The sequence below is a fragment of the Phoca vitulina genome, unplaced genomic scaffold, assembly GCF_004348235.1.
Source record: "Phoca vitulina isolate PV1807 unplaced genomic scaffold, GSC_HSeal_1.0 scaffold45, whole genome shotgun sequence".
In the NCBI taxonomy this organism is placed as follows: Eukaryota; Metazoa; Chordata; class Mammalia; order Carnivora; family Phocidae; genus Phoca; species Phoca vitulina.
Window position 1 is genome coordinate 3,275,641 of NW_022589748.1, and position 15,121 is coordinate 3,290,761.

At 61.6% G+C, this 15,121-nt stretch overlaps 1 protein-coding gene across 10 annotated transcripts in view; it reads left to right on the forward strand.

Moving 5' to 3' along the window:
* The first annotated feature begins 378 nt into the window (after positions 1-378).
* ELN (elastin) overlaps positions 379-15,121 on the forward strand; it is a 30,919-nt gene continuing 16,176 nt past the window's right edge. For 3 of the 10 annotated variants that reach the window (XM_032430985.1, XM_032430989.1, XM_032430986.1), the window contains exons 1-13: positions 379-522; positions 6,331-6,381; positions 7,469-7,498; positions 8,014-8,046; positions 9,982-10,011; positions 11,259-11,294; positions 11,647-11,739; positions 12,016-12,093; positions 12,179-12,247; positions 12,905-12,952; positions 13,774-13,845; positions 14,102-14,131; positions 14,589-14,660. In XM_032430985.1, the coding sequence (XP_032286876.1) occupies positions 441-522; positions 6,331-6,381; positions 7,469-7,498; positions 8,014-8,046; positions 9,982-10,011; positions 11,259-11,294; positions 11,647-11,739; positions 12,016-12,093; positions 12,179-12,247; positions 12,905-12,952; positions 13,774-13,845; positions 14,102-14,131; positions 14,589-14,660 (724 nt within the window). In that variant the 5' untranslated portion in view covers positions 379-440. The remainder of the gene's footprint in view (positions 523-6,330; positions 6,382-7,468; positions 7,499-8,013; positions 8,047-9,981; positions 10,012-11,258; positions 11,295-11,646; positions 11,740-12,015; positions 12,094-12,178; positions 12,248-12,904; positions 12,953-13,773; positions 13,846-14,101; positions 14,132-14,588; positions 14,661-15,121) is intronic. The other 7 variants (XM_032430987.1, XM_032430992.1, XM_032430993.1 and 4 more) reach the window with 7 other exon arrangements.

Consider the following 15,121-nt stretch of genomic DNA (forward strand, 5'->3'; position numbering starts at 1 on the left):
TGGCTGGGGCCGGATTTTTGGCCGGGCTGCAGGGCCCTCCCTCCTGCTTCCTCTCCCGAGGGCTGTCCTGGCAGAGGCCCCCCTCGCACTTTCTGGCGGGAACAAGGCCAGCAGTGAGAGAACAGCTACAGAGGGAAAGCGGGAGAGAGATGGGGGGGACTGTGTGTGTGTGTGTGTGCGTGCGCGCGAGCGTGTGTGAGTGTGTTTTAAGGAAAAAAGCCCACAGTCCCGTCCAGTCAGACCCAGCCTGGGAGGCTTGTGAGCCTGGCCTTTCGTAATTGCCCCCCTCCCCGCGGCCCCCTCCCCCAGGCCTCCCCCCTCTCCCGCCCTCCCGCCCGCCCTCTCTCCCTCCCTCCTTCCCTCTCCGCGCGCCGAGGCAGCAATTACGCTTTGGGGATAAAACGAGGCGCAGAGAGCAGGCTGGGGCATTTCTCCCCGAGATGGCGGGTCTGGGATCTGCAGCCCGGCGGCCCGGAGTCCTTCTGCTCCTGCTGTGTATCGCCCACCCCTCGCAGCCTGGAGGTAGGCCTCACCCTGCTCCCGGGGATGCCCGCAGCCTGAGGGCCTCCTGGCCAGGTGGCTGGACTGACAGGCCAGAGGGCGCCCTTCACCCGGCCGTGCTCCGGGGGGTCCCAGGCGGGAGCCCCTCAGCCACTGGATCCTTGGAACTGCCCCTCCCGGGAGCCAGCCCGTGCTGAGGAGGAACCTGTCACACAGCCACCCCGAGACTCAGGACGGTCCCGACCGGGTCCAGGTTCTGCCGCCCCCGACAGGGCTGAGGACCCCTGCTCTGTCCCGGGCGCTGTCCCAGTGGGGGGCTCCCGAACATGCTGGGGACGGGCCGGTGGGGTCCCGTTGGGTCGTTGGGCACTAGCAGTTTGCACACCTGTGGACCCGATGGGTGTGCACACGTGCCCTGGGGGCAGGGGACCTGGGCTGGAGGCCAGCTCCGCCGCGGTGAGCTGTGTGACCTCAACAGGTTCCTTGTCCCCCGGGGAAGTCAGGACACCCCTCTGAGGAAGGTCAGGGTTAAGTGGCTTACGGGGTTGTGGGTTGGAAAGCCGCTGCTGTGGTCTGTCCGTGGTGAGGAGGACCGGGGCATCTGAGCGTGTGTGTGCACGTGTGAGTGTGTGTGTGTGTGCGCGTGTGCACCTGAACGGGTGTGTTGCGTGCTATTGCACACGTGGGTGTGGGCGTGTGCCCAAATGTGTCGTCAAAAAGTAGAGGGGGAATGTCTGTTCAGAGGCTCATCCCTGAGCAGGTGTGTGTGTGTGTGTGTGTTGGGGTGCAGAATGTGCAAAAGTCTGCCACCCGACAGGCATGCACACGTGGGAAATATGCGCTCCAGGTGTGGATTGTCACTGTGTGTGTGTGCGTGTGTGCGTGTGCGCGCCGTACGGAACACAAATGAGGATCAGGGAACCTGGGGAAGGTAAAATCTCCTGGCAGAGAGAGGGTGGCCAGGGCCAGAGGCTAAAGTGGACCTCGGGGCAGTCCTGGACCGTTGGGCATGTCCTCTGCCACAGGCCATAGGGTGCCCCCCCCCGTGGGGCTGCTACGCACCTCAAGGGCCCCTGGGAGTGGCCTCCCCGGGGCCCCCGAAAGGTGCTCCTGGCCATGGGAAGAGAGGAGTGCAGATACTTGAGCCGTCTGGTGGGGTAGCCTGGGTGGGGGTCAGCTTTCTGGGGACGTCCCTTGCCGTAAGAACCAGACTTTCAGTGGGGGCCAGCGCGGGGGGCGGGGGCCGGGTGGGAGCAGGGCCAGGCCGGAGGGCTGGAGTACGGGGCTGGGCAGCAGTAATGGTTTCCATGTGACTGACTAGCTGGGCAGGGCTGCTGGGAGCAGAGGGTTCCTGCACAGAGGTCAGCTCCTGGACCTAGAGGAGGGGCAGGGGGACCGTGCACCATCAGGTGGGGCCCAGCAGGGGGAGCGAGACAAACCCCCAGGACCGGCCACCCCAGCATGCCCCCCACCCAGAGCAGCAGCTCTGGGCCCTCCTGAACCTCCTCCCCGCTCCCCCGGGTGTGGCCCCTGAGCACCTGCCTCCCCAGACAGCGCTTCTACCCGGAGCGTAGCAATTAACCCCCTCAAAAACCCTAAGAGTTGAGAACATTATCCTCTTTTGCAAATAGGGAAATGGAGGCTGAGACAGGGTAAGGCAGCCTCAGGGGGGCTGAGCACCAGCCAGTTCTCTGCCAAAGGATGAGGGGTGGGGGGCCGGGTACCAGGCTACCTCTGGGGAGGAGCATGCCCAGGGATGAGTCCTACAGAGTGGGCACACCCTCAAGCAGAAGGCACCCTCTCCTTGTGCTCTCGGTGACACTGCGAACCCTCAACTGCCCTTGTTCTTCTTTTGCAAACATAAATCTCAGCTCGGTCCCAGATGGTAGAGCAACTGGGTCCCAGTAAGGGCTGTGTGAATCCATGACATCTGTTGGGGTTTTTGCCCAGAGCCTCCGAGAGGTCGGGGCGGGGGTTAATGGGAGGGGTCATATGCCTACACACACGGAGTCACCCCCCAGCTCTCCTGGGGAGCCCAGCTTCTGCCCCCCACCCCACCCTCTGCCAAGAGGACATCACCCCCATGGGTTCCCCAGCTCCAAAGAACTATATTGCTAGTGGAGGGGGCTCCCTAGGAAGACTGTGATGGAAAGGGTTATCTAAACCCACTTAGGATGGGTCCAAAGTAGCTTTGAGGACCAGCCGCCCCAAACCCCCACGCCATTTAAAAAGAGAGAGAGAAAACAATTAAATCGGGTAGAATTCCGTCCCCCGTGCTCCAGAAATATTATCAGCCTTTTCTTTTCCTGATTCCGGAACTAAGGATAATTTGGAACAGGGCTTGTCAACCCTGGCTGCATATTGGAGTTAACTCGGGAACTTGAAACGGCTCTGATACCAGGGTCCCACCCAAGAATTCCTGCTTTCTTTGGTCTGAGGAGGGAACTGGATTGTGGAGGTTTTGTAAATGCCGCCCAGGTCACTCCGATGAGCCTCCAGCGTGGAGGACCTGTGGTCGAAGGGCTAATCCCGCTCTCTGCATTTGCTGGGGCTGAGGCAGGAGGGCAGACGTGCCCAGAGGAGGGAGGGGACAGAGTCACCCACTAGAGGACAGATTGTTTTTGAAAAGCCCTTGGCAGCCTTTCTCCAGGCAAACAATAAACAGCTTCGTAAGGTCTTATCTGCTCCCCTGCCAGCCCCCTGGACTGGGGCTTGGCAAAGCCCCTTGCAAAGGCCTGCTGGCCCAATGCTCGTTCCCTAACAGCCTTCTCCACATCTTTGAACCTGAAGCCCAGGGCCCAGGCAGAAGGCCCTGCATGTGACTGGGGTCAGCTGTGGGTCCCGGGCCAGGCGCCCCGTCTCACTGGCCATCAAATGAGGAGAAACATCCCTGCCCTATTTATCTCCTAGGCCCAGTGGGAGGCTCCCGCCGTGTAACATCTGCCAAAGTCACATCAAATAAGGGGACTGTGGGAATGTGAATTCCTGAAACGATCCATCTTCTTATTCAGAATGTGTTTACTTGGACCGATTGACTCTTATAATTAGAGCACATTTTTAAGGTTTAACTTTCCCTCTTGCTACTCACGCCATGTTTTGTCTGCTGGGTGGAGCACGCATGAGTGATGGAGGAAGCAGATAGGACTGGGGGCCCTGGCGGCGGGGGTGGGGGGGGTGAGGGGGGTGAGGAAGGGCCCGGAAGAGTCCCAGGAAATCCAGGAAGGCTTCATAGCAGAAGCGACATTTGAGTTAGACCTTGAAAGAAAGGGCAATGCCTGAGAGGCCGTCTGTGGATGAGAGATGAGCCTGGGGCTCTGGGGCTCTGTGAGGCGGAACTGGAGAGACGGAAGGGCAGATTCTATCTCAGCAGAAAGAGGTAGAGCCGACAGCATTGGGAGGGGGTGACTTTCCTGTCACCGGAGGCATGCAAGCCGGAGCACAGGGGGATGTTTGCGGAAGGAATTTCTGCCCACGCCAGAAGACTGTTATGATCTCTGAGAGTCTAGGATCAGGATTCTAAGAGGCAAGAGACAAGTTCCACCCTGGGCTAGCCCGCAAAACAAGCCAAACCCACATAAAACAAGACAAGCATGCTCCAAGCCAACTCCTTTGGACCAGCTGAGCAGTGAGAACCACAGGCTCAGAGAAGGCAGGAGGGGGAGAATTTGAGCTCAGTCTTGGAGGAAGGACAGGACTTGGGTAGCAGAGAGGCGCTCCTGGCAGGAGGCACGGCTCTGACCAAGGTGAGGAGGAGGATGCCCAGCTGGAGCATGAAATCTGCCTTTCTGAAGGCCCTTGACCGACTACTGTCTTAATCTGTTCTCACCTCTCCGGCACTTGGCGAGAGGAGGCAGGGCCGGGATCCTTTGCATCCCCCGATCCTTCTCCCTTAGCTCAGTGCAAAATGGCGGTCAAAATCTCTAGCTCCCCAGGCCATCATGGTTTGGGCACGGAGTTTGGCAATCGCTGTTGGGATCTGAATCATGGGGGGGGTGTGGGGACAGCTGGGGCAGGCCAGGAGGGCTGCAGAGAGATGGGCACGTGCTGGGGAGAGAGCAGGCAGAACCCCAGATGAGGTGTAAGGGAGCAGAACCTCGACAGAGGAAGTAGGGGTTCAGCCGGGCCCAAGGTGGGGAGCCCCCCAGGCTGGTTGGGGATAGAACAGGTTGGACCCAGACCCACAAGCAACATCCTTGTCTCCCTTCAACCTCATTCCCCTGTGGTTTATTGACTATCTACTGGGTACCTGGCCCCAGGCCACGCATGCGCAGCTAAGTGTAGACAGAGTCACCTCTTTTTTTTTTTGGAGCAATCACTGGATGCTAGATTCAGGGCAGGACCCTTTGACAGTTTGCAACAGCCTTGCAAGGCAGAGGTTATCAGTCCCGCATCGCTTACAAGGAAACTGCAGCTCGGGGGAGCTAAGTGACTTGCCCAAGTTCACGCAGATGCTAAGAAGTGGCACGGCCGGGATTAGAGGCCAGGCGGGTCTGTCCTGAGCAGCCTGCCCCGGAGCCAGAGCGCAGAGAGGTGGGGAGAGGGGACTGTCAGGAGGGAAAGAAAGGGGAGGAGGATGAGAGCTGAAGCAGAGAAACACCAGGACTAAACGGGGAAAGGCACAGAAGAGACAGCACTCAGAGCCGGAGGCCGGGCCGAGGGAGGCATCAGAAACCCAAGGCAGGCTGTGTGCGTGCTTGGCAGCCGGTGACAGGGCCCAGGCGCTCCTTCCCAGCAGGCCCAACCTCCTGGGGCCACCACTCTGCGTCCCCGAGGCTCTGACCCGATTGCTTGCACACTCCAGGTCTGGATGACAGGCCCTGGGGTGGGGGGCTGGGGGGGCTGCAGGCCCTGGGGGGCTGTGGCGCCGGGGCTTTGGCACGGGCTGGCCGTGACAGCTTGGCATTCCCCACCCCGCTGGGCTGTTGCTGAGGCTGATGGGACCACAGTGGCCAGACATCTGCCATGAGGCCTCCAGACACACCGCAGAGCTGCCCGACCCTGTCCCCCAACCCCACCCGCGCCCCTGTCAGCGGGGTGGTCCCGGGGCCCTGGCCGGAGCCCTGGCAAGGCCACTCGTCAAGGCTGGGGCCGCTCCGTGGTGGCGGAGTCGGGGCCTGGGCTGCCCCGGGATCGTCTGTTGCCATGACCACGGCAGGCCCGGTGCGGGGCCCGGCAGCTCGGCGTTTCCCAGGGAGAGCTTCGTGGGTCCGTGGGGAATGAACTCGTGATCTCGGCTGGGCAGACAGCCCCTGGCCTGGCCAGTGAATTAGCTTTTCCTTAGGAAACTATTCACTTTGCTCATTCATGGTGTCCCCCTCTGGGCCCCGGCACCTCCTAAGACAGCCCTGTGTCGGGCGGCCAGAACCCCACCCAACCGTGGCTGCCCGGCGGCTGAGGACGCTGACCTCACGCCATCGTATCAGTGTGGGGCTGGCCGGCTTAGTGCTGGCAACGGCCACACTCCCTTACTGCTCGCGGTCCCAGCCCAGGCTGCCCGCCCTCAGCTCCGGCCCCTGCTCATGCTGCCCAGGGCTGGGGAGCGTTGGCTGCCCAGCCGAAGGGACCCAGCCGCAGCCCCACACCGGGCCCTCTCCGCGGGGAGAGGAGCAGGTAACACCGCGCCCACCATCCCGCTCAGAGGGGTGGCCTGGGTTTGAATCCAGACTCCATCTCTTTCCAGCTGTGTGTCCCTGGGCACCCGTCTTAACCTTTCTGAGCCCGATTTCACATCTGTTAAAACGAAGATAGTCACCTCTGCCCTTCCAACCTCATAGGGCCATTATTATGGTCACCGCGCTTTTACTAGTTCTAGTACTTACTTACTTCCAGGGGTCCCGGGGGCTGTTCCTGGTGGAGTTCCCGGAGGCGTCTATTACCCAGGTAACGTACATGAAACTTCCACACACCCAGGTGAGGCAGAGCGTGATCGGTTCGTAAGAGATGCGCCCCGTGACAGCGCAGACTGGAAGAACATTGGCGCGCCTCCCAAGCAGACCCGCGAGCCGCTCCTACTTAAAGGCAGTCTGCGTGACACTTTTACAAGTACTCAGGGCATGCATTTTCTGAAAGATGAAAGACAGTGTTTGTTTGCCAGGCTGTACGGAAGTGGGCGCCATCATGCCCCCCCCGCCTCTCAAACCATGAACCCCACTCTTGAGAATCCATTCAAAGAAAATAATTGAAAGGTAGAGAAAAAGAGAGATCCTGAACAAAGTTTATCGGGGGGTTATTTGCAAAGACATAAAACAAAAAAGCCCACCTGACTGGAGGGTGTGATTGAGTCGACCCTGACATAATACACAGCTACTAAAAAATAGGAGTGTGCAACCTGCCCAACCGGACGGCAGAGTGCTTTTCCGGGTGCTAACAATGTAAAAGCAATGACCGTGTGCGGCTAGAGACTGGGAACACCCCCGAAAGATAAGGGGCAGAATATTGCAGCTCTGGCATGGGGGGAGGGCACATTTTCTTTTACTATGAAAAAAAAAAGCATCATGCTTTAAAGCAGATTGAAAAATCAACTGTAGCCCTTTCAATACTTAGAAAGTATTGGAAAGGCGTTTCCAGAGAGGTGGACACCTGAATGTGCAGGAAGAGGCACCAGAGAGGGCGTGGAAGCCCCGCCCCTTTTCCCAAACCTTGCCCCCCACCCCCACCCCGGGCCTCTTCCCTCTGGCCATTCCTGAGTTACATCCTTTTATAATAAACTGATGATCTAGTAAGAAAAAAGAAAGAAAAAAGCATTTGAGGGTTCAGGCCCGATATGAAACGGAGGGCAGCTGCCGACACACTCCCAGACACAAAGTGGCACTGGCCTGTTGGCCCAATGGGGAAACTGAGGCTCACAGAGGTTAAGGCTCACCCAAGGTCATGCAGCTAGGCAGTGAGGGACTTGACCGTGGGTCCGTGGGCAGCTTTCTGGCAGAGACATTGATGGTTCTGTCTCTTTCTCTCTCTCTCAACACAGGTGCTGGTCTCGGAGGTCTGGGAGTAGGAGGTGAGCTCAGAAACCAAACTTGGTTCCTCACGGATGGGGTCTGGCTGTCACTCTGGTCCACCCAGGTCCCCCGGCCTCAGAACCCCCAGAAGGCCTACACATCCCTCAGTCTACAGACAGAGCTTCCAGTTGGGAGAGACTTGCCGGAACCCACTGGCCTCCCAAGCCCCTCCCAAGCCCCTCCCCGGTGGCCCCTGCCTCCTTTCACGTGGCTTTTGATCCTCCACAACACCCCTGCAAGGCCTGCTGAGTGGGTATCGTTTTCCCTTCTGGGGCTGAGAAACTGAGTCTGAGAGAGTAGAAACCATAAATCAGGGCTGGAGCTAGGCTTCCCACCCACACATCCAGACACTGGGCTCCCAGCGGCTCCCTGTCCAAAGGGGAGGACCATCCCTATCAGCCCTTCTAGGATCTGGGGAGTGAGACACGCCCCCCCCACACCGCCCCAGGGAGATAAATAGTAGAAAAATCGTGGTCTGGGGTTCCTCATTCACTCCCACCTCTTTTCTCTGCAGCTCTGGGGCCTGGAGGCAAACCGCCCAAGCCAGGTAAGATCTGAGGCCCCAGGGGCAGGGGAGGGCAGGGCCCACAGACTTGTGAACTGTCTCAGAAACAGCCCCGATGCTGGCGGGGGGGGGGGGGGGGGGGGGGGGGGCGGTGGAAGGCAGGGACTGATGTTCCAATGGCCACCAAGCCTATGAATGTCACTCTCGTGCTCAGAATCAGATGGTGGGCTCCAGACTCCACCTGGATGGTCCCCTGACCCCAGACCAAGTTTCTGCAGCCTCTAGGCCAAGACCCTAGACATCTCTGACCTCAGTGACAATTGGAGCCCTTATCCTGACCCCGGGCTGAACCCTGACCTGAGACCGAGGCCTGGACTTAACCCCAGCCCGAACCCCGACCCTGGGCCCAGATGAGCTCCCCTCCTGACCAGGCCCCTTCCAGCTATGTCTAGACCTTGGAGGTTTCCAGTAAGAAGATCTGGCTAGATCTGTCCAGGCTTCTGCCCATGGGGCCCGGATCTGCCACTGAGGTCCACTGTCAGCTCCAAAAAACACACCCCCAGGAAAGGGGGAGGGCGGGTCCCTCTGGAAACACTGGCGGATAAGGAGCAGGTGGAGGAAATGGTCCAGATTTATGGCCCCATCGGCGTGAGACGCTCCACATGTGGCCTAGGCAGCCCCCCCACCCCCGCTCCACATCTCCCCGGCTCTGAAACCAGAGGCTCCAGGACAGTTTGGATGTCCAACGGCTCTTACGAAATCCCAGTGTTCGATGATCCAAGTGCAAATGAATCTACAAGACCCAGATCCCCCCTTCCCTGCAAGCCCGTCTGGGCTGTGAAACTCCGGGGCCAGGCCAGGCGAGAAGGAGAGAGGCGAGAGAGCAGGAGTCCTGGGCAAGCGCTTTCCTGGGGTCTGTAGGAGTTTGCGAGGCCGGGAGCCTTTGGGCTTCGCTGCTGATCCTGCCAAAAGCTGCATCCCAGCCTTCCTGGAGGGGCGAGCTGCCCTCACAGGGTCCCCGAGGGCAGGGAGGAGGCGAAGGCGTGGGAGTAGGACTCTGCTTAGCCGGGAAAGCCCACTAAGGACTTTGCTTCGTGGGAGTCGTGACTGCAAAGCTAGTGGGGGGATGAGTGGATCCCACCGGCAGCGGGGGACCCGGGGCAGTGGTGATAAAGCACCAGCGGGGAGACTGGGACGGCTGCCCACAGAGGCCCATAAGGGATGGGCGCTAAAGCGAGGCGTTAATGAGTGCAAGACTTAGTGTAGACATCTGAAAGAACTTTGGGCTCGGAGTGAAGGAGTAGACCAAAAGGGAAGTCAGGACATCTCTTTCTGAAGGCAAGGGCCTGAGGTCACCCCCTTTCAGCCTCAGCACCCTGGGCCACAAAAGCCCGGCTCGGGTCACAGTGCCCCCCTCCCCGACCCCAGAGCAGATCTACACAGCCTGGCCGCGGGGACGTCCGGGCCTGCCCAGGCAGGACGGAACGGAGCACAGGCGGCGCGTGTCATGCTTGGGAACAATTAATCCCTTGACAAGTAGAGGGTGGGTGGCCTGGCAGCCACTCCACGGGGGCCTCGGCGGGCTTGGCCTGCCCGGACTCTCAGTGGGGGCCCAGGCAGCTGGGAACCAGCACCACCCACCCCCCCAGCACCAGCTGGAAGCCAGCCGCCGGCTGGGGAGGACGGGAAGGAGCTGGGGGGACACCCACTGGGTGCCCTGGCAGGTGGCACACACTAGTACTTTCTACTCACCAGCCCACTGGTCCCGGGAAGGTTGGGGACATGCTGGCCATTCCGTAGGTGGGGATACTGAGTCTCTGAGAGGTGAAGTGACTTGCTCCCCTCATACACAGAGTAGCTAGGGGCAGCAGGGTTTGGATCCAGGGCTCTGTGACTCTGGGAAGACAGAGGGTTAAGCTGGCCGGGCCCCTGGGCTCCCAGCTATGGGCAGCTCCTCACCTCTCTCCTCCTTTCCAGGGGCTGGACTCCTGGGGGCATTCGGGGCAGGTGAGTCCCCAGGGAGGAGGGTGAGCAGGGGTGGGACTGGTCATGCTGCAGGTAGCCCTGGGATCAGACAGCTGGTGGGGGAGCATGGGAAAAGGGCAGAGCAGAAGGGTGGCCTGCCCACCCACCAGCCCCAGCTTCTTCTCACTTCCTGTCGGGTCCTCATCTTCTCTTCCCAGCCCTTCTGTGGTCAGGAAAGGCCTGAGCCTGTTCCCTGCCCTCCTGGAGCTCAGGAAATGGGCTTGGCTTGAGAGAAGCCCCTGACAGAACTGGGGAGGGGCAGGGCCTGAGGTGCTAAGGAAATGCACCCAGCACACCCCCAGGCCTGGCTGGACGCATACTGCACCTGCCTGGAAGGGAGAGGGGCCGGAGTCAGAGACCCACCTTGCAGAGGGGCCCACTGAGTTTCAGACGTGGTCAGCTCAGACAAGGAGGAGATGGGGTAGGAAGGGGGACCACACCCAGGGAAAGCCGGGTAGACCCTCTGGGGCTCAGTAGTCCCCTGCGTCTGGGGTCTGTCCGCAGAGAGGCCTGCCCCTGGGCTCGGGACCCTGGCAGCCAGGACTGGAGCTTGCAGGAAAAGATTCTCACAGAATTGGAAACAAACCTGGCTCGGTTGTGAACTCCAACCTGATTGCCCATCGGTCCTGGCCAAAGCCATGGAATGTCTCCTGGAGGGGGAGAAGGAGCAATTGGGCCCAGATGTGGGAAGGAGAGAGCCAAAGGGACCCATTTGGCTTCTCATAAACATTTTAGCATCCGTCTGCAAGCAAGGAGGCTCCTGGACTGCAGGGCAGGCTGCATGGACAGACAGACAGATGGTGGGCAATGGAAGGGGCTCCAGATATAGGGGAGGAGGAGAGGGCTGAGCCGGGGGACCCCTGCAAGGAAGCAGCACAGGCCTGGGGTGGGTACTGATGGAAAGAACAGAGCAGGACCTGGCACAGAAAGCCCTGCTGGGCCCCCCTTTGGCTGACAGGCCTAGCAGAAGCAAGGTCTGGCCTAGGGCTGTTATGGGGGAGGTCAATGCTATCACGCCTACATGGCATCTAGTTGCTGGTCACTATTTTATCAGGATCGGCCCCTAAGTACCAACTGCTGGAGTCCAGCTTAGGGGCCTGAGCGCTGCACACGGCCCTGCCCGGTTCCTGATCACCCTCCACGAGGCCCTTCCCACCCTGGGCCCAGGAATGACCTGGCCCGCACTCCAGCTTCTCTCCTCACCTGGCTCTGTCCCCTTCTCCCCGCAGGTGCTGGTGGGCTCGCAGGTGGTGGCCCTGGGGCAGGTTAGTGTTGACATCCAGGCCACCTGCCCATCGGGGGGCCAGAGCCGAGCCCAGGGTGTCTGTTAGGTGCGGAGGGCAGCTGGGGTACAGGGATGAAAGGCCAGGCGTGTCCTGGGCGCTTGCATGGGGGTGATGTTGTAGCAGTTGCCCAGAGCACAGGCAGCTCACAGCTGGGTCCTGCGTGAGAGCGGGAGAGAAGCCCCAGGGGCCAATTTAAAGCTCTCTGGCGCCAAACCTGGTCCTGGGAGCAGGGCTCACTGCTTGGTATGGAAGCCACCTCAGTTGGCCTCCCAGGAGGGACAGGGCCCCGTGGGCTGGGGCTCAGAGCCTCACCGGGTCCTCCCCTGCGCAGGGCTCGGGGCCTTTCCAGGAGGCGCCTACCCGGGGGCTCTGGTGCCCGGTGGAGCAGCGGGTGCTGCCGCGGCCTATAAAGCTGCCAAGGCTGGTGAGTGTTACCCCTGGGGACGTGCCGTAAGCCCTCTGGCCTCTGTGAGCTCACGACTTTGCAAAGACCCTTTCCTGGGCGACGGGCGGGCGGGCAGCATTCTCATCCCCAATCCACCGGGACTCGGGGAGGCCGCCAGCCGTGCCCAAGTCTCAAAGCGAGGTGGCGGCGGGGCCAGACCTTAACGCGGGGCCTTCAACCCTGACCGCCCGGGGCCCTCCTGCCTCCCACCGTCCCTTGTGTGACCCCCGGCCTCTCCCACTCCCGGCTTTGTAGGGGCTGGGCTTGGCGGTGTCGGTGGCCTTGGCGGGGTGGGCGGCCTCGGTGGCATCGGCGGCTTGGGAGTGTCTACAGGTACGGTGGGTAGAGCTGGGCTGCCCAGGGGAAGGCCGCAGGCCCGGGGGAACCCCACTCTGATGCGGGCCCCGTCCCACGCCAGGCGCGGTGGTGCCTCAGCCTGGAGCCGGAGTCGGAGTCGGAGCCGGAGCGAAGCCTGGGAAGGTGCCCGGTCAGTGTGCAGTCCCCGGAGGGGGGGGGGCAGGAGGGGGGCCGGACGGGGAGGGGAGAGGCCCCCCAACCCCCCCCGCACCAGAGGCCTGGCCCCACGTGTGTAACATGGCAGAGATGCCGGAGACGGGCCCTGGCCTACCTTCTGGGTCCTTCTTCCAGCTCTGGGAGCAGAAAGGGACCTCAGAGACCTGCTCTCTGGCAAGCACTCAAGGGGCAGATGGGGCACGGGGGGCTCGGGAGGGGCAGGCAGTCACGGCAGAGCTGGCCTGAGCCCCGGGCTGCGCTGACTCCCCATCTGGTGCTTTGCACTCTGCACCCAAGCCCTTGAGGAAGTGACTTCAGGTTGAACAAAAGGCTGCCTGAGTCCACACAGCAGGGAGGGAACATCTGGAAGCTGTTAGCCCAGAGGTGGGCTGAGCCAGCCATGTAAACAGGCTCCGGGAGACAAGACAAATCCACACACAGAAGGGTTGGCAGATGACTTCCGAAACTCGTGGGAGAGCCGCGGCCACCGCGCTTGGGTCTCTGGCGACATCCTCCGGGCCCTGGGTGGCTGGTCCGGGAGCCCCGGGGCCGCTCCAGAGAGAAGGGCCCGGGAGGGGCTCCTAGAGGCCAGGCTACGGCTCACGGCTCAAAGCTCTTCTCTCCGCCACAGGTGTGGGGCTGCCCGGTGTATACCCAGGTGGAGTGCTCCCAGGCGCAGGTGAGGGCCAGGAGAAGGAGGGGACCCGAGGGCAAGGAGAGCAGCCCCCGGCAGCCTCCCTGGTGGCCCGTGGCCTCCCCAGCTGGGCCCTGACCAGCACTGTCCCCCTGAGCATCAAAGCTCAGGCCAACAGACAGAAGGCCCCGGTCATCTTTCCCCCAAGAGCCTAGTGAGCTTCACCGCCTGCCCCAAGTGCTGACCCTAGGCCCAAAGCCAGACCATTGTCACAGCCCAAGGAGGGCCGCCCAGGAACACAGCAAGTCCCAGCGTGGCCAGCTCTTTCCCAAAAGCTCTGAGTCACCAGGGGGCTGGCCCGGCACATCCGCCCTGCAGGAGACCCCCCTCCGAGCTGCCCTCTTGCCCTCCTTTTCCTGCCAGGGCCTGGCCTGGCCACCCCGCCCAGCATGTGACCTCCTGAATTCCCCCAAAAGCCCAGACTCGGCCCGCTCTGAGGGATTTGCTGACAGAGTGTCCCTCCCCACTGTCCCTCTGGCTGTCCCAGCAGAGACAAGAGTGGGACAAGTACCAGATGCTCCGCCTTGTACGGGGACGGTGGGCAGGGTGGCTGCAAATTAACTCCAGTTTAGAGAGAAGGCCGACTGAGGCACAGGCTCGAGTAGCTAGGAAATGGAATTAACACTCAGGTCTTCTGACCTTGGGTCAGGCGGGGAAAGAGACTCACGGCCACACAGGCCCCCCACCAGCCCGGGAGCTGGGCCCGTGGCTGATAGTCATTACAGAAGGTCAGCTCTGGGACCCCGGGGGTGTGTGGCTGGTCTGCCTTCCCACACCTCACGGCCAGCTCCCCCTCGGCCCCTCAGGAGCTCGGTTCCCGGGTGTGGGGGTGCTCCCTGGGGTTCCCACCGGAGCCGGAGTCAAGGCCAAGACCCCAGGTATGCGGCCAGTGGGCTGGGAGCCCAAGGCGGGAAGGAATCTCCACCCTCATCCAGGCCCCTGTGGCCCCCGGGGTGGGGTGGAGTGGGGATGGGGACTCTGGGCTCAGGGCCCTCCGGGTGGGCAGCCGAGATGGGTAGCACCCCTCTCAGAAACCCCCAAGTGTGAGCCGGGAGGTCCGGGCAGATGGGGCCAAGCTCCGGGCGGCCCGCCGAGGGTCCATGGTGGCAAGGCTGATGGCTCCTGTCCTTGCAGGTGGAGGTGGAGCTTTCGCCGGAATCCCAGGTGAGGCACAGCTGGGTGTCCCCCCACCATGCCCCCGGCCGGCACCCCGAATCCCAGCAAGGCCTGTCCGGTTTCCCTCATGCTTACTGCTGCAGGCCTTGGACCGGCTTCCGCACAATGTGGCCTCGATCACAGGCCGCTTCCCCAGCCCCAAACCCTCTGTCTGTGCGGCAGCCAAACGAGCCCAGAAATCCCACCCGTCTGGGTCAAATGCCGGGAGAGCTACAGGCCCTGACTGTGGCCCGAGCCCCAGCGCGGGGAGAGAGTCCGGCAGTTTCCCGGAGGAAGTGACCCGGGGACACTGAGGAGGGCCGGGCTGACCAGGGACAAAGACGCGGGAAAACAGGATGGTTTCTGGAGCTCACTCTGAGCAGAGAGTAGAGTGGGAGGCCGACGGCCCTGCAGGGCTGCTGGCCCACGTGGCCGGGACCTGAGCTCGCTCTCCTTGTTCCCACAGGAGTCGGACCCTTTGGGGGCCAGCAGCCTGGCGTCCCGCTGGGGTACCCCATCAAGGCACCCAAGCTGCCAGGTGAGTCAGAAGGAGGACTCAAGATGCACCACTCCCTGGGCCTCACAGAGGAGAAGCAGGCGTGTGGGGGACTTTTTTTGGCCACTGGTGTCTCGGCGGGGGGGTGGGGAGGGTTAGGACACCTGAGTATGGACGCCCCACGTCTGGTCGCCAGCAAGGGAAGCCGTCCTGTAGGCACCGGCCTCCCTCACACGCACAGGTACACAGAGCCGTAGCCCCCATGGGGAACCATAGGTGTTGATGGTAAGAAACAGCCTTCAATGGAAAAACCCCTCTGATGTCACCCCCTGCCCCCGCCATCAGCTCAGACAATGAGATGTTTGCTCTTGGGAGGATGATAAAGAAGAGACTCGGGGATTCTAGGGCCATGGCAGGTCCTGGATTTGTAGGAGGAGGGTCGTGCCATCAGCCCCTGGAGAAGAGGTGCCCTCTCCCTCCTCCACCCAGGGCCTCTGCTCTCC